This window comes from Vipera berus (genome assembly GCF_964194415.1).
Source record: "Vipera berus genome assembly, chromosome: 3".
Taxonomy (NCBI): Eukaryota; Metazoa; Chordata; class Lepidosauria; order Squamata; family Viperidae; genus Vipera; species Vipera berus.
In genome coordinates, this window is record NC_138204.1 from 44,641,088 (window position 1) to 44,668,438 (window position 27,351).

General features: G+C 39.1%; 1 protein-coding gene and 1 long non-coding RNA gene across 3 annotated transcripts; one reads left to right on the forward strand and one right to left on the reverse strand.

Moving 5' to 3' along the window:
- Positions 1–23,075, forward strand: LOC308665181 (Krueppel-like factor 15). Of its 2 annotated transcripts, none has more exons than XM_081322881.1 (3): positions 1–68; positions 9,455–10,474; positions 18,605–23,074. In XM_081322881.1, the coding sequence occupies exons 2-3, from the start codon at positions 9,546–9,548 to the stop codon at positions 18,777–18,779; spliced, it is 1,104 nt and encodes a 367-aa protein (XP_081179007.1). In that variant the 5' UTR covers positions 1–68; positions 9,455–9,545; the 3' UTR covers positions 18,780–23,074. The 2 variants fall into 2 exon arrangements, with proteins under 2 accessions (XP_081179007.1, XP_081179008.1); XM_081322882.1 differs by lacking the exon at positions 1–68 and adding an exon at positions 1,824–2,189 and having other exon boundaries at positions 18,605–23,075.
- LOC308665182 lies at positions 20,603–27,286 on the reverse strand. The gene is made up of 3 exons (XR_014025831.1): positions 26,796–27,286; positions 26,572–26,666; positions 20,603–20,957 (listed from the first exon to the last, which is right to left on the reverse strand). It is a non-coding gene; the product is annotated as an uncharacterized lncRNA (long non-coding RNA).
- Between the last annotated feature and the right edge of the window lie 65 nt (positions 27,287–27,351).

Consider the following 27,351-nt stretch of genomic DNA (forward strand, 5'->3'; position numbering starts at 1 on the left):
GAGGAGGAGGAGGAGGAGGAGGAAGAGGAGGAGAGGGAAAAGCGGGAGCGCTGTCGCAGTTGGCGATGGTAAGGGTTAACGGGCGTGGGTGTTGGCGTGGAGGCGCGCGAGAGAACGAAGGGGGACTCGGGGGGCGCGTGTTGCAAGGTGTGCCCGCGTTTTCCACGGAGAAGGCTGCAGTGTATTATGACTGTAAAAGGGCCACTTTGGGGAAGCTGGTGATTTGGGAAGGCACGCAAGGAATGCACCAACAGTCGCGTGTGGACGAACCTCTTCCAAGCAATAGTTGTGCTATTTCTGTGCCCCAGCTAGCTGGGTCGGAGACGGATTCACCCCCAAGAGCCGATCTTTTTATAATTGCTTGCCGGGAAGCAAAAGTTCCTGCTCTGTGTTTATTTTAACACCCCCCCCCCCACCCCTCCCGACTCATTACATTGGAAACTGGAGTGGGAAATAAATCCTGTGGGTTGTTTACTGCAGATGGCGTGTGAAGTTTCCCACCGCTTCTAGTGGAAAATCTGGGCTTCTTGCCGCCAAATGACGGATAGCGCTTTTTTTTCTTTTTTCTTCAGTCCCATCTCCGCACCCCGAAAGCGTTAATTCAGAAACGCGGCCGAGTCCCATCACGCTGACAAACGTAATGGGGCTTCAGGAATCCCGCTAAGCAGGCTAAACTTCTAGAGCGGAGATTTTTGCAGGCGCGTGAAGCAACGCGCGCCTCTGAACGCGAGTAACCCGAGGCTGCCGTCGGAGTCGATCTCGCCTGGCCTATCGGAAACGCGGAGCTCCGTTGATTGATGGCAGACCTGCCCCGTGCTTCGGCTTGCAGGGCGGGACTCTTTGCTCCTTGGGATGTGCGCGAGGGGAAGCGACGCTGTAGTAGTTAGTAGAAGGTGGAACCCGATAGGTGAGTCGAGGAGCGCGTGCGGGCCGGGCAGCCTTGTCCTCGTCTTCCCGAGTGGGTGGCTCGTTCTTGCCATCTGAGCTGCTCGCGCCCGCTCACGGGAAAAACCAGGAGCGTGCGGGTTATGCGAGGCTCGGGATTCCCTTTCCCTGCTTCTCAAGCTCTGACAGCTGAAAGCAGAGCCTTAACCCGGTTCCAGTTTTGGCACACCCATAGTTGACGCTGGGAAACGCCCTCTTTCTCAAAAAGTTCCCTCGCTCTTCGTTTACTCTCCCTCCTTAAATACGCTCCCCTCTGTTTTTCCCCGTTTTGTCGTTGCCTGTGTCCGTCCCCTCCTTTGTGGTAGAAAGCACCAATCCCAATCTGGCTAGGTAAAGGTAAAGGTAAAGGTTTCCCCCGCACATGCGTGCTAGTCGTTTCTGACTCTAGGGGCCAGTGCTCATCTCCGTTTCAAAGCCGAAGTGGTCCCTATTTTTCTACTTGCATTTTTTACGTGCTTTCGAACTGCTAGGTTGGCAGAAGCTGGGACAAGTAACAGGCACTCACTCTGTTACGCGGGATTTGACCTGCCAAACTGCCGACCTTCTGATTGACAAGCTCAGCGTCCTAACCCACTGAGCCACCACGTCCCTCTAATCTGGCTAGGAGTGATCCTCAAATGTTAGTGTGAGATTGGCCTTTGACACCTTCGTCCCCATTTTAAAATGAACGCACAAATTCTGTAATTGATCCTACTACTAATAATAATAATAATAAACCTTTATTGTCAAAGTACAACATGTGTACATTGAGATTAGCTGAGCCTCCCCCCCTGCTCTCTCCCCCCAACACACAGTGACAACAAACCCTCCATCCTACCACACCATGTGAACCAACTACACCACACACTGGCCTCCCAAGTCAATTCTGCATAAGATTATGTCCCATTTAAAAGCCTAACAGCCCACGGATAAAAACTATTTTACTGGCTCCAGTCTCCTCCACATCGGTTCTGGTGCAACAATACAAGAGTCGTTTGACGATGCTTTCCTTGGAGAGGCTTTTTCCAATTCCCTATAAGCTTCGACTTTGTAAGATTTTAAGGCGGCCTTCCATCCAAGGACTTACCAGGTCTGATCCTGTTTAATTTGTCAAGATGAAGTCAAACCTAGCTGGGCCTTCAGCCTTAAATCTTCTCTTCACTTATTTTTTTTGTCTCTGTTTTATAAGCCTCCAGCAACATTCTCTTGCTTCTGATTGATCCCTGAGATCCATCCAATCTGAATTTGCCTAAACCTACATACAGGTAGTCCTCGACTTAAATCATTCATTTAGTGACCGTTCTGATTTACAGTGGCAATGAAAAAAATGACATAACCATTTTTCACACTTAAAACTGATACAGGATCCCCATGGTCATATGATCAAAAATTGAGGTACTTGGCAACTGGTTCATATTTATGATGGTTGCAGTGTCTCATCACCTTTTGCAACCTTTTGACAAGCAAAGACAATGGGGAAGCCAGATTCACTTAACAACTGTATTACTAATTTAGCTGCAATGATTCACTTAACAACTATGGAAAGAGGTCATAAAATGGCAAAACTCACTTAGCAACTGTCTTGCTTAGTTACAGAAATTTTAGGCACAATTGTGGTCATAAGTCAAGGACTACTTGTAGTCCCACCTTCTCCTATCCCCCAAATATTCTGCAAACCATTTCTGTCTTTTTTTTTTGCTCAGTCTTCTCTCTTTCCTCTACTTGTGTGACCCTGTGTCCCAGTCTCTTTCTCCCTCCCACCAACATTTCTCTCTAGGAAAAAAAGGACTGGGCGCAGGGAAGCTGGGATCTGTTCCTGTGAGTTACAGGACATCAGGCAACATCCATATCTTCTCAAAGAGATTGACCTCTTATGGCAGCTCTTACATCTCTCCAGATTCACTGCTCTCACTTCTTTTCACCCATTTTACTTGGCACCTTCATTTTCTTTAATAACACACTGCTGGTCATGCAGCTGTTTTGGTCTTTCAGTCTCTTGCTTGTCTTGTATATTTTAAAACATTTTCTTTCCTCTCTTCAGTACTACCAAATTTCCACTTGTTAATGTGTCCATTATTAATGGAATTAATCAAGATTCAAGGGGAAATTGGCTGGCTTAGCTACCATTTATATATAATATTAAAATCTACATAAATATAGAATTCAAGTAGTTAATTTCTTTGTTCAACAGGCTCAATTTGCCACTGGCAAAACTGGTTTTCAACAAAATTAACACAGTATCCAAGATAGAGGAATTGTTCTTGTGCCAGATTTTCAGTTAAAGCTTTATAAACCTTTAATTAGGCTGTGAGACATCCCAATATCCATGTTTTTTATGTTTACAGGTGTTCTGTGCAATAGGTAAGATGTCTCCTGTTTTAAATAGGTCAAAATTTAAGTGCAAAAAATGAAAATATTTTATGAACTTGGTCTCCAAATTCTTTCCACATGTACAAATTTCTTATTTATTTTTTCTTTAATACTTGGCTTGCAGTTACATTTGTAAATTGACGGAGTCACTTTAGATATTTCCCATATGGAATAATAAATTGTTCATAGTGCCAATACCTGCTGTTTGGTTTTAGTAGTGATTTATTGTATTCAATCATCATTTGATGCTGACACACATGTGAACCTATTTCCTGACTATGGTTTTTCCCCCTCTATAAATTAAGAGACAATTCAGTTCAAAGGTGCTTAAAAACATGTTTTCTTCCATTGCATCTAAGGGTAGATGATGCATGACATCAAATGGTAGCCAATTGTTGCCTGTTCTGGTATTTTATTATTGAAAATATTATCCTAGTAATTGAATTATAGTTTAATATGTATGCTTGGACTCTTTATTTCTGAAATTTTAATTACTATTTTATATAATGAGGACCCAGATTTTTGGGGGCAATAAGCTGACTTTGTAATAATGCCGCGGGGGGGGGGGGCGAAAGCCCTAATAATAAGCAGGCATATACATAGAATGAAGGCTATTGCTAAGCACATTTAATTTGTGCTTAGATTGTAAGCCGCCCTGAGTCTTCGGAGAAGGGCGGGATATAAATGGGATTAAAATAAATAAATAAATAATAGCATTACATTCACATTTTGGTGACTGCCTTTAATGGCCTGGTTCAAAAAAGGAGCTTAGTGAAATAGAAAAGCTGTGGGTAGACATTTGGCAAGCAAAGTGACACTTTGCTATTAGTCTGTTTCTGTGGTGAAGATAGGAAGCTGAGTCTGTTTCACTTGTCTTGATTTTAGATTTCTATTAATATACAAATCTTTTAAATATGTAATAAATAATTTTGCCATGTAGAACAGGACAGAATTTGAAGACATTTAAGCAAAATAACATGTCAACTCAGTTATTTTGTTTTATCCATATATTAGCTATGGCTGTATTCACAAAAAGCTAAGTCAAAATGTGATTCTTTTTTCCCTTTCTCTCTCTCTCTCTCTCTCTCTCTCTCTCTCTCTCTCTCTCTCTCTCTCTCTCTCTCTCTCTCTCTCTCTCTCCCTCCCTCCCTCCCTCCCTCCCTCCCTTCTTCCTTCCTATTATTTTTATTTAGTCAATAAACCTTAGTTAAACAAACCACAACAGTGCAATATGAGAATCCAGTTTTTATCTGCATCCAGTTAGAGCCAGTTCTCACTTGGTTCAGTGTTTACACTGAGGATGATTTGCTGAGGACAAATCACCTTTGTTATTGATAGAGCCTCTTTTGCAGATGTTGAATGCCTCTGTTCAGACAACAAGTCAAGTTGTTCCCACACTGCTTTATTTTTCAGATATAATGTGCCATCAAGTATGAAGGAAGGAACCCCCCCCCACATACACATACTTCTTTGACTTTAAATTGCAAATGAGATTTTTAAGTGGTTCCTGACAACACATACATAGACACACGTGCCTTTCATGCCTTCTAAAAATAATGTCAGATTTAGCTCTGACAACAATCACAGTGTTTTCAACACCTGCTGAAGCTGCTGTTGTTTGAAGATATGAAACAGTGCTGGACCTTTAAAAAGTCACTTTTTGAAGGAAAAACTTGGGGGTTAGGAGGGGGGGGGAAGAGACATATACTATAATTAAAAACACTAGCAATGAAAATAAACACTATTATTAACTAAAAACAAAATGGGAAAAATCTGGTAAAATGTGACCAACTGGTTTTGAATTCTGGACCATATTTAATTTCTGTTCTAACCCACAAAATGAAGCCCTTTTAAATATTGGCTTACTTGTTAGACTAACAGCCTGCCTTTAGTTTAGAGTGCAAGGTGCCAAAAGTAGTACTACCTCCTCTCATTTTTCCCAGTACAGCATCCCTGTGAGGTTGGTTGGGCTGAGACAGATTAAATGGACTGAAGTTATCTAGCTACAGTGGCTACTACAGGCCTGTTCCAGTTTTCAGAGCCCTAGCCATAATAAAATGGAAGAAATGTAAAGAAAATACTCACTCTCCATATAAAGACTGTTAATTTGAACAGTTTACGCTTTAAAAATTCCAAACTTGTAGAGTATATATTCTTTGAATGTGAATTCCCCCACTTGTCCCTTTAATTAATCTTAAGACATCATATATTTGGTTTTTGGCTTAATATATTATATAGCCCAGGCTGGCTTCGCATTGTGTCTAAACCAACCCAATGGCTGTTTTCAGTAAACTCAAGGCAAGTGTTCTTTAAAGGTAAAGACTTTTAGCCAAGCTTCACTTCTTGTGACTGTGGTTCCATGGCCATGTTGATTCTCGGCAACAGAACAGAAATAGTCGTATTTGCCTTTCCGGGGATGTTCTTCAGCTAAATCTGGTCTCCATTTTGACTGCAATCAAATGTTCCAGAGGAGAAGGAGAAGGCAGGGTGATCTAACTCCTTGCCATTTCTGGACTTACGTTGCAGGCACTTGTAGGGGGTGTGGGATCAAAAAACATTCCAACTGTTATGAATGGTGTGTTGCAAAATGCATTGAGTAATGCCAGGTCTTTGACCTGAATGTTGCCTTGGGCTGGAAGTGAAATGCTTTGAATGCTGTGCTCTCAAAAATGTGTATGTTTATTCAGGAATGTACCTGTAATTAGGTTTTCTTGCAGGAAGATGCACAAGAAGATAAGCCGTGGTTGACTGCCATTAAAGAAAAGTGCTCTGTCAGTTAAGCCCATAGTTGTGGATGTGTTCTGAATTATAGCCAGGGCTTTTTTTCTCATAGAACGCTCAGAACGGAGTTCCGGCACCTTTTTTGGATGGAACCTTGTAGGGTAGGCAAGGCGGGTTGTATGACATGTGTGAGTTCCACCACCTTTTTCTTTTACAAAAAAAGCACTGATTATAGCACTTAGTGGGCTGTACTCAGTGGGGACAGGAACAAACATTCTCTTTTTTTTCCCCTCATTCAGATCTTTTTACACAAATTTGGATTCATGTTTGCTTTTTAAATATTTCCAGTTATGGCTACCATTATATAAAATATAAGGAAACAAGTGGATTGAATAGATTTTGAATTGGTTGATAAAACTTATGTGTTTTACAAAATTGTATCTTCATAATTTGTAACTACACAAATGCATGTATGCAATGAAATGAAAGTCATACATGGATAAATCTATGAACTGATATGAACTAATAGTCCAGTGAAGTGTTTCTGATTTTTAACTCCAGATACCACCCCCGAGATAACTCAGTGCTTAAAGATGCTGAGCTTGTCATCTGGAAAGTTGACAGCCTGGGTTTGAGACCCAAGTGCCATGCAATTGATGAGCTCCTGTTCCTGCCCCAGTTTCTGCCCACCTAGCAGTTTGAAAGCATGCAAATGCAAGTAGATTAATAGGTACCACTTTGATGGGAAGGTAATAGGGTTCCATGCACCTTTAGCGTACAGCCATGCTGGCCACATGACCGTGGAAAAGTGTTTTTAGACAATGCTGGCTCCCTTGTCTACAGGTTGAGCACAAATGAGCAGCAGAGTCAGACACGACTGGACAGGGAAACCTTTTTACCACCCCACCACCAGTAGAAAAAACAAAAAAGCTCTCTGCTGTAAGAGTATCCTTATTTTTAAGTCAAAATAGTATGAGAACCACCTGTGCTGTTGCCAAGAAAATTGCATGGACATATTCATGAAGTCCTCGAGTAGAATTCAGCTTGAAGGAGATTCACTTTGTCACAGGGACCTTCAATAGGATCGTAAGATTTGATGAATGGCACAATGTAGCAACAATTCCTTTGGATGTAGGAGAGGGGAGCTTATTCGTTGATTAACAAAGTACATCAAAGCTAAGGTACTAGTTTCATTTCACCAGCTATCTCTGCAAAACAGAATTTACAACGGGCTAATTGCATTCCAGTGCCCACTTCATCTTCCCCCTTGGCTACTGATGACACTGTCACTTGATGTTTTAAATTTTCTCTCTTATTTGCAAGAAGACTCCCCCTACTTTTATTACTGAATAGGATAACAAGATTTTTCTTAATTTTATGCTGTATATGTTTGCAAGCAATAAAATTGCTCTGACATATATGCCCCAAAGGTACTTCTATTGATGTTCTACTTTAAAAATAGGGAAAGAGCTAAATACATACTGGCTGGCCTTCTTTCTTTCCTGGATTGGCCCAAGCTTCCTCCCTCAACTTTGGTTGGTAGAATGTCTTATCTTCCTCCATCTTCATTCCCTGAGATCAATTAGATAGGGTCTCCCAACAGCAGCCCCCTCTTTGGTGAGCTTTTTTCCAGATCTCAGTCAGTGACTCTTAAGCGACTTCTTCCAGATTTGCCCTTAAGCTTTCTACAGTATAACATTGCCCAGTTTAGTTTTGGTCCATCAGGCCTCCTTGCTCTATTTTGAAACCAACACCAAAGTGTTACAGTGTTATTGTGTAGTGAGTTCTGGAATGCATGGAGGACGCCAGGCAGAAGAATACATCATAGCAGCTCTTTATTTGGTGGTGGAAACTGTACTGAACAAAGGGGGTTACCTGTACCCCTTATATACCTTGCCAGGTACGCTCTCGGCCAATCCGTTCATCTAAATCTCCCGCCGAAAGCTAACCAGCCAATCCAGTTACGGTACAGCGCCACCTGGTGTTCTTTACTGAGCTGCTGCTTAGACCCCATAGATAACAAATGTAACATGGTATACAGTCATCTTGACAGCTATTATATTACTTCCAGTTCCTCCCCTTGGCCCTTCAGAATCCTCTCTACTCTTTTTACGGCCATCTCAGCAGTTCCTCCTCCTATGGCAGGGGTAGGCAACCTTGGCTCTTTTATGACTCATGGACTTCAACTCCCAGAATTCTTGAGTCAGCTGACTCAGGAATTCTAGGAGTTGAAGTCCATGAGTCATAAAAGAGCCAAGGTTGCCTACCCCTGTCCTATGGGGATACTTTCCTAAGGGAAGCTAATCCACAGTATGCTACTATCAGCTTTGACTTATTTGCTCACAAAGCAAAGTGTTTGGATGTCTGCACAGATAAATGAAGAGCCAGAAGGAAGTCATGGCTGAATGTATCTTTTATTCTTACTGACTGTCTGAAATTCTGACCAAATTCTACATTTTACCAAATTCAGTGTTGGATTTCACATTTGTGGAAAATGTCTATATGAGAAGGGATTGATACAGAGGTATGAACACTGTTTGCTCTGACTTTGCTAATGGTTGAAACAAGGTTCTCATTAGTTTCCCATCAGCCTACAAAACTGAGAAATACCAATTTAGATTTGTTGTGCCCCATACTTTATACAATGTGCTTGCCAGAAACTCGTGTGTTCTTCCTCTGAGCTACTTTCTGTTCTACTGAACTGAGAGCACAGGCATGTCTATAAGATTAACTCTGGTTACAGAATCTTTCTAGCATAAGGACAGCTGTGTCTGCAGGTGCAACAGGACAGATATATGATGATACAGATTTTATTTGTACTGCAATGCTTATTTGTCCCATTGAGTTGTTTCACTGAATCTTTTGATACAGAGCATAATATGTAGAGTGTAGAGTGTTGTATATGCCTATAATACAATAAGTATGTGTGGATTTTCCTTTATCTTTTTTTTGCAGAAATGTCTTTTTATTTTAAAATTGTTTTTGTGCATATATATTTTAATGCAACAACATATCAAAATCTAAACCCTAAAATTGTACACTGGAATTGAAAATCAAAATGTTAAGATATGTTTGCCACCTTGAGTTATTATATTTTTATTCCACCTTTCTTTATACATAATAGTAATAACACTAAGAAGAATGTGCAATAAAATTCAGAGCAAAAAGAAAATGCCAATGTATCACTGACCAAATAATTAAAAAATAAGCATACATTTTGTGTCAAATCAATGGTTTTATTAACATAATATCAGATATCAGTTTGTTGCTAACTAGAAAGTCATTGGATATTTTGATACTAATGCAGTATGCTTCAGGGATATTTTTTTTGAATTGGAATGTGTGTTCCTATAAAATTAATTTCAAAAAATCTATATTTTGATTTTGTTTCAGCTAGATGTGGATACCTTTAGACAAGCTTGTGGTTGTTTTCTTGCAGGTGGATCTATAGATTTTCCAAGGCCTCCATTTCCATCTGATTTGATTACACAGCATGCAAGTCATCATTTTATGATGGAATAGACCAACCCATGGTTTCAGTAAGTCATAGCAAACTGCTATCTGTTTCTGGTCCATTGCTTGCTCCAGCTTTTGATCAGCAAGATATCATATTAGATGTTCCCAAGCCTGACATGCCACCATTAAATTTACTGCAGGATTGCAGCAATGAACAAGTATCTGTTCCAGCTGTTACCTCAAATACAGTTTCTACATCAGATATGGGTGTCTCGTTGTCAATGGTAAAGAAGGAAGTGGAGAAACCACAGAATACCATATATGAGGCTTACCTCAAACTGCCAGATTTTTGTTCTGAAGTCCCTAGAGATTTCATCCCTACACTGGAAGAAATTGAGGAGTTCCTCAATGAGAAGAAAGCACTTGTCAAGGATGAGCTGAATGACAAACAACCAGGGGGACAACTTGAGATAAAATCTGAAATCAACTTAAGTAGTGCAGGAGATCAGTCTGCTACTGGAACTGATGTAGATGAAGGTGTTTCTAGTTCTGTTCAGGCTGGAGTAGTATCTGGAGATGTAAACATGCCTGGAACTGTGGGGACAATCCCTGTTCTCCTTCAGATCCAGCCTGTCCAAGCAGAAGATAGCTCTTCCATCCAGAATTCTGTGGGTGATATTCAGGTGGCCCACTTGATCATCAGAATGCAAGGCCAAAACTTGACTGTTTATCCTCAGGTCACTCCAAGTCCTGTGAAAGGCACAGACCAGAAGTATGTACGAATAGCTCCTTTGCCTGTGGCACTGAGGCCAGAAGTTCTTGGAAGTCCAAAGAGTATAGATACCAAGGTCCCCAAAGTTTCCCCTTCTGTTATTCGAGTCCACAAGTGTACACATCCTGGCTGCACCAAGATGTATACTAAGAGTTCCCATCTTAAGGCACACTTCCGACGTCATACTGGAGAAAAGCCTTATACTTGTACTTGGCCTGACTGTGGTTGGAGGTAAGTGGGTGACAGTGAAAAACGTTTTCTTAGCTAAGCTCTCCAGCTATATCTTTCACTGCTTTTGTAACTGTAGGCTTACTGTTCAAGCCAATTTTTACCATTGTTCACTGTTCAATTATGCATTTCAAATAAGTGTAATGGTCTTAGAATTCTGTCATTTCTATGACTGTTTCTCTAAACCCACATTGTAATTCCACATATATTTTTACAAAAGACATTCCGAATAGGTTCAATGAACCTTGTAAGACTGTTTAGGATTGTAGTCTAAATAAAGATCATACTTTGCTTGAAAAATAATTTGAAATGTATTTACCTGATCTGAAAAACATACACATAATCTCAACACAATTGACAAAAACAACTATATAAGCATTTATTAATACTTGGATAATTGGTCAACAGTATCTTATTATATAATTATATGAAGCAATTTTTAAATAGTGAATATTTAAACAATAGTATGTGACTATGCTAACGTATATTTAATACAGAGTTGAAAAAGATACAGAAAATGGCAACTGAAATTGCCATTCAAATTGCCCAAAAGGGAAGATTACAACAACGTGGACTGTTTAGTTACAAAAAAAGCACACATTTGTCTTTTTCTTTTGGGATATATCTTCCAAACCTCATTGGTAAAAAATGAGGACAGATAAAGGAAAGTACTTCTTCACACAGCACCATAAATAAACTATGAAATTCATTACCACAGGATTCCCTGCAGTCCCTCAACTTCCACAGGTTTAAAAGGGAATTAAATTTTGGGAAGGTAAAACTATCAAAGGCTGCCAGTCCAGGATTAAAGCAATCTGCAGTCACTTGCTGACAAACATGAACAGTGTAACTTGCTGTTAGGCTTCCCATGTGCAATCTCCTAGGAACAGAATGTTGAACTAGAACAGGGGTAGGCAACCTCGGCTCTTTTATGACTCATGGACTTCAACTCCCAGAATTCCTGAGTCAGCTCTGCTGACTCAGGAATTCTGGGAGTTGAAGTCCATGAGTCATAAAAGAGCCAAGGTTGCCTACCTCTGAACTAGAAGGTTAAATAGGCATGCCATTTCTTATGTCCTTTCTTAGTGAGAGATTGATCCACATACAATAGTTTCTCTGTCTTTTTCTGTTCCCTACTCACAAGGTTTTGATTCGTTTTACAGCTGCCAGCTTACAATAATTTAGCTTGGTGTAAAATAACTTCTTTCCTTCTTAGCAGGACTGTGAAAAGCTTCAGCTGCTGAATTTTTGCTTGGTGTTCTACAGTTTTGGGAAAGCCTTAAGTTTAACCTCCTATCCCTTGGGATACTGTTTAATGTACATTTTCAAAGGCAGCATGAATTAGTTCCCCATAGTATTCCCCTTTCCTCCAGAATCCTTCCTAGTCTGCAGGCCATTGGCCTTCATGACCTCATCTTCATGTTAGCTTATTCACTTCTCTTCTCCCCCCCCCCCCCCCGCCCTCCACTTCTTGTAAACTGGCTGGATGAAGAGTTCTGGAACTCTTGAAAGCTCTCTACAGTTTTGCAAATATTTTGTTCTGATAAAGAATTATCCAGTCATGGACTGTGTTAAGACTGTCATTTATTTATGCAATTATGCCGATCTTTTCAGTTCTAGCTATATCTTGCACGAGTAAAGTTGCAAAGTTTTGGAAAATTACATTTATGTGCATATATCTCTTCTTCAAGAGAATACTTTGCACAATTTTAAGCTTCCAATTGTCTGTCGTTGCATCAGTGGAGACTTTCCAAATGTGGAGAAAGGCTGTTGTTAACAGATGTGTAATTGTATTTACAGGGAGCTTTGCAGTAATTGACAGAGCTGTGTTGTTTATCCCAATGACAGTTCTGTGATAAGAACAGGGTTACTATATTTGGGGTGCAAGATGCCAGATAACTTCTGAAGGGGAACAGAGAGTTTGATTTCTCAATCTTTTTACTGCCATCAAGTGGTCATCCAAATTTTTACATTTCAGAATAAGGGAAACAATATGGAACAATATGAAATAAATAATATAATTTATTTGCAGAGATGAGAAACACTCTGTCTCTGTTATCTCTCTCTCTCTCTCTCTCTCTCTCTCTCTCTCTCACACACACACACACACACACACAGAGAGAGAGAGAGAGAGAGAGAGAGAGAGAGAGAGAGAGAGAGAGAGAGAGAGAGAGAGAGAGAGAGACTATACAGTATGGATTCTCCCTCTGAAAACAAATTAGGCAAAAACATCTCTCAGACAGCCTTGAATCTCTAACTACCTAGACCAGAGTGAAGAATTTATGGTATGATTTGAATTATGATTGCAGGCAACCCTGCTTGGCATGGCCAAGGATAACAGCAACATCTGGGGGACCACAGGTTCTGTTCTTCTGGTGTAAGGTAGTGTGGTTATATCTTGGCAAGTTTGAGAGAAAGGAGACCCTTGTGAGAGAAAGGCAAACTGAATGCAGTGACTATAGTCCACTGGTAGAATGCATATGTAGGATTCAGAGGTTCTGTCCTTGGCATGTCCTGTTAAACTAGAAATTAAGTTTACAAATGTTTTGATTAGTTTTTTTTAATCATAACATGTTCAGTAAAAATCAAATTATTTTGGCTTCTGCAGTGTTTATAGTCAGATTCTGGAAGCTAGTGATTGAATGTTATAGGAGAGATTCTACAGATCAAAGTAGACAGTCCTGGGCTAGTTGGAGAAATAATTTTGCCTAATACAAGGGTTCTTGATAAAACATAAAGCTGAAGATCTGAAGCCACCACGTTTGGGAAATACCATTCAAAAAGATCAGCAAGACCAGCCTGGGATTTGAGGTAAGAGAGAGAATCCCATTCACTCAATGGAGAAAAGGTGATTGAAATAAGATTCAGTGTTATAGAAATAAGACTGAATCTTGTTTCAGCACTAGTAATTAAACATCATACCTCAAGAAGAGTTTTCAAGCTTAGGATATTCAGGACAAACTGTGGAACATGTTCAGTTCTGTCATCTGTCACCTCTACATTCTGTGTTCTATTATCTACTACAGATACTGCCACCTCTGCCTACAGTATGGATGATTCTAAGAAATGGAAAGCAATAAAAAGGTCTTCAACGTTTTTTGTAGATAACAGATCATATTGCAACATAAAAATATTTCAACAAATCACAAGAAAAAGATACACCAAAATAAATTAACACAATGATTCACAAGAGAATCTTTCCTATATATATATATAGGCTGACTGATGAGAACAAATAAGTTTGAAATGATCATATCGGTCTCCCTTTATTCTTTGTTAGCAAGCCAAAAAATGTACATATATCTCCAGTTAAGTCATGGAAAGACTCCGACAAGAATCCTACAAAATGGCTGCAGTAGTAAGAATTCTTTATATTAAGAATACCATTGTAGTATAAAGGTGGGGAAGTTAATAGTATTCTTTTTTATTTGAAAGTTCAGGGGCAGTTCTAGTGTGATAAATCCTTATATACTAGTATAGATAGCTGTGATTCACATGATATTGCCAAGAATCCTAAAGAACTGGGCTGCACCTGTTCCACTCTATACATTAAGAACTTAAATTCTTTCATACAGCAGATTGTCCATTCAGAACTAGCTAATTCATTTGTAAAGCTATTAAGAGGATAGGAATTTTTAAAACTAAACTGGCTAAACTGGTGGCATCCCAAATGGTGAAATTACTGTTGACTAAAGGAACAAATTCTATCCATCAAATGTGGTGAAAGAAATTAATGGTCTTGTGAGCAGCTACCTTTAGAGAAACTTGTGAATTATTTCAGTTGTGAGATATCCACAAGTGATCCACCTGAAGATTAGTCTTATCAATTCTTATTTTGTGGACAAACTTGGAAAATGAAGGCTTCTTCAGTAGGAAATGTACCTTTCCCCAATCCATAATGTCTACACAACTGCAAGTTTTAAGTACATGCCACAACAAATAGGGAACTCCTCCCTGCCACGTTGGCACACACTCATTTGCCATTCTCTACAGTTCTTAGTCTACAAATTATTAAGAATCATGCTAAAAGATTCTTGGCTGATCTGTTTGCTTCCATTCTTTCAACTACATAACTTTGGATGCATTCCCATTTTATTGCAATAATGTACTTATTTTTCTCCCCTCAGAACTCTGGCAAATGTATTAAGAAATGAATCTTTGCTAACTCCTCTGATATGTTGACAATGAGTTGCTTTTAGATGAAAATGCAAGTGGGAGGAATTATGACTAGAACATATTTCAGATTCTACATTATCTTATGTAAGCCTTCTTAAATGCTTCTATCATGTTTTGGTAACCAGGAATGCACTCCCTTAGTTTGAAACTATGCCTCTTCGGGGAGGTGGGTACTCTAGAGATTTTGGTTCCCTTCTGGCCAGTTGATTCTGGATTAGGAGAATCAAAGTCTGATCAATTTAGCCAAAAAATAAGTTGAGAAAAAATGGTAGTTTTTAAAAGAAATATTATTATCATCTATCAATGGACATAAGCCAAAAGATGGTGTTACCTTTCTCCCTATTTCTGACTTGCCAGGATGCCCAGATTGGTCACTGTGGGAAATTTGGATTTTAGATTTATCTTTGATCCAGAGCTGTCTTGTGTTTCTTCTAGTAAGAGTCACTAAAACTAATAAACTAGAGGATGACAAAATCTATTATATCACAGTGAATTTCTCGGTTTTATCCTGCTGGCTCTATACTACAATGGCAGAGTGGGACTTTGACAGAGCTTGAAAAGAACAAGCCACCCAGTCTGAGTTGCCATTTTTATTTCTGTGAGACCTTCAGAATGACTAAGGAGATTGAGTAAGTGAACCAAGAATACCCACCCATACATATATAAACCATACATTTAACTAGGTAGGACAAATTGATGCACACATTAGTTATCTAATAATTGTGTTCATAAGTTTGTTTCTTATTTATGCTGGCTCTGTTTTAAAATGCCTATTGCAGAAGGATAAAAAGAATTGATCTTAGACTGATTCTAATCCAAGTGTTCTGTTCCAGCCTACAACCGGCCCTGTTGGAATGTCAGGGACAACCCCTTTTTTATATTCAATAGGCTGGAATTAAGCCAACCAAATTTATTTGCAAAAACTAAACGAAACAGTTCAAAACAGAGTTAAACAAATACAGACCGAGACTATATCAGAAGCTCTTCAAACGGTTGCCTTCAGCAACCAGCACCTCCCACACATTCCCCTTTTAAACAGCAGTTTCAAGTCGTGGCTTCTCTGCCTTCTCCCAAGGTGCCTCATTGCTTTTCTTTGTTCACTTCTGCTTGTCTGCCTCCTGCTTCGAGCGTCCCTGAACAAAGCCAGCTGTGGATCGTCTTCTTCCAATCTTTCAGGCTCACACAGCTGGGTCTGAGGAGGAACGAGACAGGAGGGGCCTGGCTGAGAGCTCTGCGGTGCATCAGAACTTTCCTCTGCAACCAAAGGCTCTCCAAACCCCTCCTTCTCCTCCTCTTCAGAATTGTCCGACTCAGCTGCCGAAAACAAAAGGCTGACGCTGAATCACAACACCAAGGGCCTGATGCAGCATTAAACATATCCTACAACTTGGTTTTTACAGTTTGTTCAATAAACCACAATTGGGAGCATTCACATAACATGGTAGTGAACCAGGTCAGGAAAATAATGAGTGGTATAAAACTATTTTAAAGAAATTATGTTTATCCAGCATAAGATCTTTGGTCTTTGTAGTGTGCAGTACTGAGATGTAAAAAGAACTTGCTTTTTCTCCTTTTAACTTGAGCTATCAGATAGTATTTGAACAGTTTTATTTGTATATATGGTTAAAGCTTGAACTATATTTCATTGTTCTTCAATTCTTTTGATGATTGATGCTACTTTGTAGTGATAACCTATTGTATGGCCAACTGTAACTTTTCTTATTGTGAACTGCCTTGGGAAGGCCATAGTTATGCAAGAGTTAGTAATAAAATAAGTGAATGAATAAAACTGAAGCAAATAACTTGCACGCTTCAATATAAACATACATACTGGAGGACTGTAGCTAATCAAGGCTCTCTTTTTAAATATTCAGTGAAATAAAGACTTTTGGCATTATGATATCCATGTGCATTATAGGTATGCATGCCTGCTCCTAATTTATTTAAACTTATGTATTGCTATTTATTTTATAGTTTATAGTTTATAGTTTATTTGATTTATATACCGCCCTTCTCCTTGGTGGGACTCAGGGCGGTTCACAGGGCATACATAAGAAACACTATACAAAAATTAAAAAGAATTAAATCCATGCCCAATTAAAACAGAAGTACAGATTAAAAACAATTAAAAGCCCATAATCCCCCATCAGGCCAGACCAGCTAATTCGAACAGATGGGTCTTCAGGCCCCGACGGAAAGTTCGAAGGTCTGGTGCCATCCGGAGCTCCACCGGCAATTGATTCCATAAAGCCGGAGCCCCCACAGAGAAGGCCCTCCCCCTGGGGGCCACCAGTCGACATTCCCTGACTGGCGGCACCCTGAGGAGGCCCTCTCTGTGGGAACGCACAGGGCGGAGGGGAGTCGATGCCGGCAGCAGGTGGTCCCTGAGGTAACCCGGACCACCTGCTTATTTGACTTGTTATATACTGTTGCTCATTTATGCAAATACCAGCCTTCAGAGCATTGTTTACTTTTACGTATAAACAAACAATCTGTTTAAAAGATCCAAAATATCACTGGAGCTATTGGCTAGGAAAAGCTGGCCTAAACATTGGAGTTGACTTCATTAGAAATGACATCATTGTTCAGAAGTGGTGTCATTATGATGAAGTTTATTTATTTATTTTATTAGATTTATATACCGCCCTTCTCCCAAAGGACTCGGGGCGGTGTACAGGGCAATTAAAACATGGCATACAAAGTTAAAAATAAGTTAAATTAAATTTAGCCCCAAACCAAGTAAATCAAATTCTAAAATTTAAAATCCCAATCCCTCAGTCCAGGCCGGCAAGCTCGAATAACCAGGTTTTCAGGTCAAGTTGATGGCCTTAATCATGAGGACTGGGTAGCCATCTGAATGTGCCCTTAGTAAAGAGCTATTGCTCATAGCCTGGAATAGGTTTCCACCAGGCTGTAGTTCCTGAGTGAATGGATAAAATAAGTTGACGTTATTCCATTGAATTGGGAATCCTATTATGTCAAGAGCCACATTCTTGGGAAGGTCATTTGCTGAAGGTTCTGTGTGAGTCATCATGGATAGAGTGAAGTCAGTGAATCTACAGCCAGAATCTATAGCAGCAGGGTTACCTCTTACCCCTTCAGAAAGTTTACTTTTGCCTCCTTGTCTTTGTCTCTCTTTTTTTGAGACAGTCTTTTCCCCTCACCACCACCCTAAAAATTTTTTGTCATGCAGGCAGCCAGAGACAGATTGCTCAAATCAGAAAACTGAACAGATTGCTTGGAGAGACTTTTGAAATTAGGTTGATGGCTGCGTGTTACCCAATACTTGCCTTACATCTTTACATTTGAACAATGATTCCTTTTCAGTTACAAGGAAAATCAGTCTGCTAGGGAGTAGTTTGTGTTCTGAGATCAGTTTGAGATCATGTCTAGCCTGTTTCTGAATTGTTACATAAGAATGGACAAGCAGTGTTTCCTTCTGTATCTGTCTTTACATTCTAAATAGAGAAGTGGTATTGCACAAAGGTACAATGGTTTTATTAAGATTTGTTAAGGCCTTTGACTTTGTATATTGCAAGATTTCGTAGGAAGATTGGATGTGCAAATCTGCGTATGAAAATAAAACCAAAGAAACTGTAAGAGCAAAAGAGAAGACCAGACATGCACAAAGATAAAGTAAAATAAGCCTTTATTGTTGTGAACTGGAGAAGTGTTATGTCTTCTCTCTTATTGAGTCATATACAACATGTTACATACATAATGTATATGTGTAAATTTACATGAGCCAAAGTTTGGTTTACAAGGGAAACTTCAAAAGTGGAAAAATGTTGGTTCTTGAGATTCAAATAAAGATGACATCCATTTGATTATCTTTTCTATATCCCAGAAAGCTTTCCTGTATTCTGTGGTTTGGAGTTGATGGCACAGGGGGAAAAGCAACAGTCTCTTTGGTTTTAACAAATGTGCAATAAAAATATTTCCTCTTCTGTCTGGCAGGTTTTCCCGTTCAGATGAGCTCTCTCGCCACAAGCGCTCCCATTCTGGACTCAAGCCTTACCAGTGTCAAATATGTGAGAAGAAATTTGCCCGCAGTGACCACTTATCTAAACACATGAAGATCCACAAAGGGTCATTCAGTTCAGGAAGTCAGTCAGCAGGTTGTTTTTCGTAATAGTTAACTAACTCTCAGTTTCCTTGCCAAGAGAAGATTTCCAATCAACTCAAAGGACAGCTGAATAGAAAATACAATTTTTCTTTAGGAGAGAAGTGATTAGAAAATGACTTAAGTCTGGGGGAAAACAACCTCTGTTTGAATGTGCCTTACAATTAGGGTTTGCCTCCAAATCAAGATGTTTGGTACTTGTTAATAATTGTACATTATATCTGAGAGGGAAATGTGACCATTCAGGATGTGGAGAAGAACAGCATGAGATCCTGTTTCATTCTGAATTTTGTAAATACTGTACTGTAAATATCATTCAGGAATTCTGTATCTTCTATTAAGCTGCACACAAGGGACTGTATTCAAATGCAAGTTACCTTTTTTCATCATCTCTCAGCCTACCCCTATTTGATCAGCCTGGCACTTATTCTAAAACCAAAAGAGTGGGAGAAAATTATTTCAGGTCGAAATGCAAGCAAGTGAATATAAACTATAATAAATTCAGCAAACAAATTATTACATGAACTCCAAATTCCTCTTTTAAAACATAGACTTCCTAAATTTATATTGTGCTGCATCAAAGTGAGTTTCATTGCTTTCTCTGTAATATGCTTTCTTTTTTAGATTACTGTGAATGATTATATTGTCTCTTAAGAGCCACATTTAAAATGCATCTTCAATGGAACGCAGATTGCCAGAGCCCAGAATGGTACACAAGGTGAATTTGTACACTTGTCAAAAAGTGCTGCATTATTAGAGCGTGTCTGCTGCCTTTCTAAAGAGGCGAGCCAGAATGAGTCTTCAGTCCATTTTAATTAAAACAATAAAGGGCCTGATACATTACAATTGATAAAATACTAATCAATGTATTATGACATCTGCTATATACTACTGTATAGAAAATCCATGCATTGGTACAGCTCATGGCAATGCCTTTGGCTGATCTCAAACAACCTAAGAATGTCAGATCTGGTTGATACATGAATGGGACCAGGAAACTCCAAGGCTATAGACAGACTATGAGGTTAAAAAACATCTGAAAGAATAGCAGTATGCAATAACATGCTACGTCTATGATATTTTTTTAAAAAAACTACATGAACGTGTAGCTGTCAAAAATCCAGCCCAACTGAGGGAGTTTTCATCTTTAATATGGCTACTTTACTAAGTATTTAGTAAAGTGAACTGCTGGTGTAAAATTTAGAACAAATGGTTGCATGTGAGCACAGAAAACGCCTTGTACTTAAGAGGCTACGTGCATCCTCAAGCCAGCCAGCCAGCTTCTTATGCATCTTCAGCCTGTCTCAAAATAAAACAGTTCCTGCCAGAAGAGGAGAGCATCTGTATATCCTGTGTAAGACTAGCAGCCATGCTTACTTGGAAAACTGTTTCTTAGATATGTTATGGCTTGCCTTAGATGTTATAGCCTCCTTCCCCTATGGGCACTATTTTCATTTTTTAGCATGTGCCAACCTGAATTATTCATATCGGCACTGTCTCCTTTCTTTGCTCCAGTGCTTTCCACAAGAATTCTGTACCCTATGTCGACCCCTCTCAGTCTTCAGCTAGGACTTTGAATCACGTTGTAGCGGGGCTGGCTGAAAGTCTTCGCAGGAGCTTGACGTATATTATACATATACAAACGTATAAAGGTATACTACAGTGATTTCTTCTCCCACAGAACAACATTCTGTTGGCATAAATAACCAAAAGATCTCAAAAGCACCTCATCCCCTGCAGAAAATTGTACCATGGCACAACAAATTGTACTGAAAAATCCTCAAAGCAAGTTGTATTTGCCAATAGAGGAATCCAGAATTCAAGCCCAGCTATGCAGATATGTTTGTTTATTAAGCATATTTGTATACTGTTGCAATTGAAATGCTCTGAGGGATACATAGATTAAATAATACCATTTAAAACAACCATAGTACAATTTTAAAATCTGAACATATAAATAACAGTAAAAGAGAAACACAAGAGAGTAATCAGAAAAATATTTTTTGCAGATGTCATAAGAGATCAAACTTGAATCAAACTCCTTCCTAACTTGTGCCTTGCTTCTTCCTTACTTCTAAAAGGAAAATGTCAAATTATCTCTTTCCCATTATTTCCATTATTTCATGAATAGGAGAAGTAATTGGTGAAATGATTTCCAAGGATCTGTTGATGTAGCAACCATGTACCCTAAAAGAAAAATAAAGCTGAAATCTATTATAACAGATTGTAGATATTGAGCTTCACATAATAGAATATAATTAACATAGATAAGCATTCAACATTGGAACTAATTGTTCTAAGAAATAGTAGGATTTCCACTGTAGGAGATATTCAGGAGAAAGCTGGAGAGCTGTCTTCTGGGGATGCTTAATTTGGATTCCTATCCTGAGCAGGGTGTTGACCCAATAGCCTCTTTCAACTTTCTCATTCAATGAGATTTGAACTAATACTACCATTATACAGCAAGTGCATATTCTTACATATGTACATATTCTTACATATGGGAGTTATTTGGATTCAGATATCTTAATTTTTTCCCATAACTTCTACCATTCTTTAAAAATGTTGTTAAAAGTTGGAAGCAATGTAAACTCATATATATCCTACAGTTGTGATGATTTGTGTAATATTATTATTATTATTATTAATTTAATTTCTATACCACCCTTTTCCCGAAGGACTCAGGGCGGTGTACAGGGCAATAAAATGCAATAAAAATACAATATACAAAAGTTAAAAAGTTAAATATCCAGTTACAGTTTTATGGGGCACTTTTTTCTTGCACAGTAGGGCTGCCAATTCTTTATATTTGTTATAAAGAGTTATGTTGACCTCCAAGAAGCAGTAGATGATACTGTACATGATCTTTACTGGGTACCATTGGATGTATATATTAGATGTTTGTTCAAATCTTCTCCAAGAACTAAATTCATTGACCATTGCATTTTAAATGAATAAATAAAGTACATTAAACCAGAGGTTCCCAACCTTTTGGCACCAGGGACTAGTTCCATGGAGAAAGGTTTTTCCACGGACCGGAGAGTGTGCGGTTTTGTGTGCTGCCTGCATCCCACGGATGGGGCTTTGCTTGTTTGTGCGGACTGGTTGCTGGCATGCTGTGGCTCGGGACCAGTCCATGGACCGGGAGTTGGGGACCCCTGCATTAAATTTTAGGAGCTATTCGGTTGCCACTGCTGTTATCAGACAGAATATATAGAATCGATCAAAATGGTATGTACAGTCTGTTTCCCTTCAAGCTTTGAGACAGTGTGAGATAAAGTTTTACATGATTTTCACTTCCCCCTCATCCTAGTGGTGGAGGATTTACTTATTTTTACACAACGTATATAGTATGTGGTGTTTTCAGTTAAACTGATTACCAGGAGGCAACATAGACTATTGTAGTTTCATCCTTATTAGGAATTATCAGATGTACATAGCCAGATTCTTATTCTATAGGATTCAAACCCTTTACTGTAGGGGTCCCCAATCCCTGGCCCACAATTGGGCCGTAGCCTATTTGGAATTGGGCCATGCAAGTGACTGGCTGGAGCTCATGCACGTGCATACATCGCAACTTGTTGAAGCTGCAGGCCGGTAGGCACTCGCATGCATGCACTCTGCCCACCACTTGTGCAAGTCAAGCTGTGCCCGTGCACACCAGCACACCACTTGTGCAAGGACTGTGTGCACGCTCATGCATGCTGGCCCACTGTTCATGCCACCCAATTTCCTTCTCCCTTCCCCCACAGCTAAGCTGCCAAGATGCAAAGGTTGGGGACCGCTGCTTTACTGGAATCAAATGTTGTATAAATCAGTGTGGGTTTTAGCAGAATAGGCATGGTTGATTAGTGAATGTGGAATGGGGAGATACTTTGGAAAAACAGTTTGCTTTGTAATAAATGTCATTGGATGACTGTGCTCTTGATTCACTCTTTCAGTTCAGATTTGCCTGACAGGGCTAATGTGAAAAGCAAAAAAAATAGGCAAGTCAATATTTTTTTATCCTGTTGGGAATTCATTGAGAGAAGACTAGGATGCAAATCTTATAGCAAATAACTGCAGCTCATGCAGTGGTTGTTTGAAAAAGTAAACTGTGCAGCAGGAACTGAAAATATAAAATTGCAATCTATAATCAATATATATATATGTGTGTGTGTGTGTGTGTGTGTGTGTGTGTGTGTGATATGTTAACTCTTAGATTACCTTGCTAGGCCCCAAACATGGGGCAAATCTTTATTTCCTGTTTTCAGCCTTATCTCAAAGGCCATCGAACAGGCTGTAGTCACACCGGACAGTTCATATATTTGTGTAAATTACTAACAAAGAATTTAGGGAGGCTGATATGCATTTCGGATATATATATATATATATATATATATATATATATATATATATATATATATATATATATATATATATATATATATATATATATATATATATATATATATATATATATATATATATATATATATATATATATATATATAAAGGATCCAAACACAATCACAACTTCCAGATCATGCTCACTTATGGTTTTATGATATTTATTACTGCATGTTCTTGACTGAACCTGGCAAAAGTGTAAATCATTTTACCTTTTACAAGTAAAACTTGTAAAATACAGCTTTATCTTAATTGCAGGCAACAGTTACTAAAGAAATACAAAATCAGAAATAAAAACAGTTCAAAAACATGAATCTTGTCTTGGTTGCATAAATACTGATCTAGTCCCTGAAGAGTCTCAAAACAAGTGACTTTTTAGCTGTGTTATCATAACTTAGGCCACACAAAGACATAGCAGCATGCTATGCTTGATTAGCATAGCCCCACTTGAGTATTTGATAGTTCAGAGAAAATTCAGACCATATGGTTACCTTATGGTTTTCTACAAATCCAGAAAATAGATGACATTCGTAATTAAATTAATCATGCCGTATGAACACAATACTAAGCCTTTCTGAAACTTTTTGAAACTTCTGAATCTTTCTGGAATTTCTATAATTGAACATACATAAAATTGGACTTTGGACCGGTCACTGTCAGCCCAACCCACCTCAGGGTTGTTTTTTGGGGGAAAAGGAGGAGGAGGAGTATTATGAATGTTTGCCACCTTGAATTACTTATAAAGTAATAAAGGTGGAGTAACAAAAACTAAATAATTCAAATAAGTAAATATAAAACCCATAAATAGTGAGCTCTGCTAGACCGACATGGTAAAAATATTTAAGTTTGCAATGTTTTCAGTACTATTTTTTCATTAAAGTATTACTCCAAAACTGTCTAAACAAGATTGAATACAGACATTTTGGATGAACTCATTGATACTATGACATCATATGTTAGCTTTTGTGAGGACATTTATGTGCCTACCAAGAGCTTGTGCATATATAATAATAATAATAAAAAACCTTGGTTCCAACAGCTACATCGTGCCAAAGAGGAGGCCTACAGGAAAGGAGATAGGATTTTGTACAATCAGGCCAGGGATAAATAAACAAGGGAGATCAGGGTAGCAAAAAGAAGCTACTCTGAAAAGCTGAAAAATCAGTTCTCAGCTAATGAAATCAGCAAATGTGTGGAGAAGCCTGAAGAATATCATTGGCTACAGCAGAGCTCCCGCCCTTACTGAAGAGAATTGTCAACTGGCAGATGACCTGAACGTATTCTACTGTAGGTTTGAGAGGAGATCACTGTCATCTACCATGACAGTATCTCAAGGGCTGAATCAATTTAGAGTGAAGAATTTCTGGAATTATGGTATTGAATGTGAGATGAAGTCTACAAAAAGGACCCATGCATAGGTTCCTGTAGATTCACGATGTAGATTCAAGATTCAAGATCCAATATCTCAGGGGCTGCCACAAGGAAGAGGGAGTCAAGCTATTCTCCAAAGCTTCCGAAGGCAGGACAAGAAGTAACAGGTGGAAACTAATCAAGGAGAGAAGCAACCTAGAACTAAGGAGAAACTTCCTGACAGGACAATTAACCAGTGGAACAACCTGCCTCCAGAAGCTGTGAATGCTCCAACACTGGAAGTTTTTAAGAAGAGACTGGACAGTCATTTGTCTGAAATGGTATAGGGTTTCCTGCCTGAGCAGGGGGTTGGACTACATGACCCCCAAGGTCCCTTCCAACTTTATATTATGATTATGATTATGATTATTATTATTACCTTCCTCACCTCAGATACACCAATAATAGCCAAATCTCCTATACCTATCTTCATCCCTCTGGGCCTTCCACCTCTGGTGAGCTTAGAAAAAGATGTGGTCTATTTCATAAACAAATTATTGGAAAAGCACCAGGCCCAGACGGAGTAACTCTTTCCTGCTTGAAAGCCTGTCCTGAACAACTGCACCCCCCATCTTCACTCACATCTTGAATAAATCACTAGAGATGTGTTATGTCCCTTCTTGCTTCAAACACTCTACTATCATCCCAGTTCCCAAGAAACCTTCCATCAAGGAGCTGAATAACTACAGACTGGTTGCTCTGCCATATGTAGTTATGAAGAACTTTAAGAGGTTAGTTCTGGCCCACCCGAAAATCATCATGGATCCACTGTTAAGACTCCTTGCAGTTTGCCTATCGAGCAAATAGATCAGCAGATTGTTCTGTCAATATGGCACTGCACTCAATCTTGCAACATCTTGAATCTACAGGGACCTATGCATGGGTCCTTTTCATCTCACATTCAATACCATAATTCCAGAAATTCTTCACTCTAAATTGATTCAGCTAGCTGTGCCTGTCCGTACTTGTAGGTGGATTATTAGCTTTTTGATAGATAGAAAGCAACAGATGGAGCTAGGGAAAATCACATCAAGTACCTGGCCAATTAGCACAGAGCTGTGTTCTTTCTTCATTGCTCTTCTCTATATACCAATTACTGCATCTCTAGGGATCCCACTGTTAAAATACTGAAGTTTGCAGATGATACAACACTCATTGGTCTTATTTGTGAAAGTGATGGGTCTGCATATAGGGAGGTTGAACAATTGGCCCTGTGGTGCAGCCAGAACAATCTGAAGTTGAACATGCTTAAAACTATAGAAATGAGACTGGATTTTAGGAAGAGCCCTTCTATTCTACCACCTCTTACTATATTCAACAGCACAGAATCAGCAGTAGAATCCTTTTAAGTTTTTGGGTTCTGCAATCTCCTAAGATTTTAAACAGAACCATCATTAAAAAGGCATAACAAAGTCTGTTCTTCCTGCATCAACTCAGGAAGTTCAGACTGCCCCAGGACTGTGATACAGTTCTACAGAGGAATTACTGAGTCTGTCATCTGTACATCTGTTATTGAGTCTGTCATCTGTTTGGTACAGATACAGACTCCAACAGATAGTTAGGACTGCAGAAAAAAACATTTGTAACCAGACTGCCTTCCAGAGAAGACCTGTATATTGCACAGGTCAGAAGGAGGGCTGAGAAAATATTTTCAGACCCCTCACATTCAGGGCATAAACTGTTTCATCTCTCCTTGGTATGCTGCTATAGGGCATTGCATGTCAAAACAACTAGACACGGACAGTTTCTTCTCTCATGCTATAACTCTGCTGAACACCTAATTCTCATGATATTGTCTTATGTAAGTATAGTTACCCATGTTGTATGGCTGTAGTAGTATTATCTTTCCCATCTTGTTTACTACCCCATTATTGTTATCATTATTATGGTTATTTGTTGCTTGGCATACACACTGAGCTTTGCACAGGAGACAAATTCCTTGTGTATCTAATCACACTTAGCGAATAAAAGTATTATATCCAACTAAAACAACAAAACTTACCAGTCATGCAGGATTAAACAATAGCTCCCAAGTTGCTCTTATTGCATCAAAGTCCTTCATAAAAACATCATGAAATTAAATTCTTTATTCGTCACCTATGAACAATGACAACAAGAAATTAGGTGGGCAGCCACAAATACCCCCTCCATCAAGCACAGGATATATATAATTAGCCCCCTTATAGAATACTACCCCCTTACTGAGGTACCCATTTCCATCCTCACATCATTTTTATAAGAAACTTCCTTCCTTTCCAGGGCCTCTAGGTTTTCTGAGAATATTTGTCTAAGGAGAAGCTATCCTTGGAACGTATACCTTATCTCACTTTGCTGGATAAGCTACTTTCAACGTCTCTTAACCATGAAATGTTCTAGTTTCTCAGTTCTTTTATGTCCGCACAATATGAAATGCAAAGTGCGGGGTGGCAGAAAACATTCTCTGAATTTCAAACCAGCAGCCTCTTAGTACTAGCCTCCCATCCCTATCGTTTTTTTCACTTTCAGGGTTGGAAGTCAGGGTTGGAAGAATGTTAATAAGGACAAACCATTAATGGATTGTTAAAAATAAATAAACCAGGCCTCAATGTATGTGGCAAAACAAAATGAGCATGAGAAAACCTCTGCTTTGTTTTGAATTGGTAATAAGCTAGTATGCTAGCGCTAACCCTCATAACCCTCACTTTCTAGCTCCGCTGTCTTTCTAACTGGCTGATAAAAGCAAATCTCCCAGTTACAAAATACTGCAATGACCAGAAAGCCTTGCGGGCCAGAGGCGGGAAGA

Bases quoted from the DNA above. Each gene is read 5' to 3' on its own strand.
- LOC308665181 (XM_081322881.1), top strand. From the start codon at position 9,546: ATGGTTTCAGTAAGTCATAGCAAACTGCTATCTGTTTCTGGTCCATTG. The intron at 10,475-18,604 runs GTAAGTGGGTGA...TCTGTCTGGCAG, and splicing joins TGGCCTGACTGTGGTTGGAG to GTTTTCCCGTTCAGATGAGC.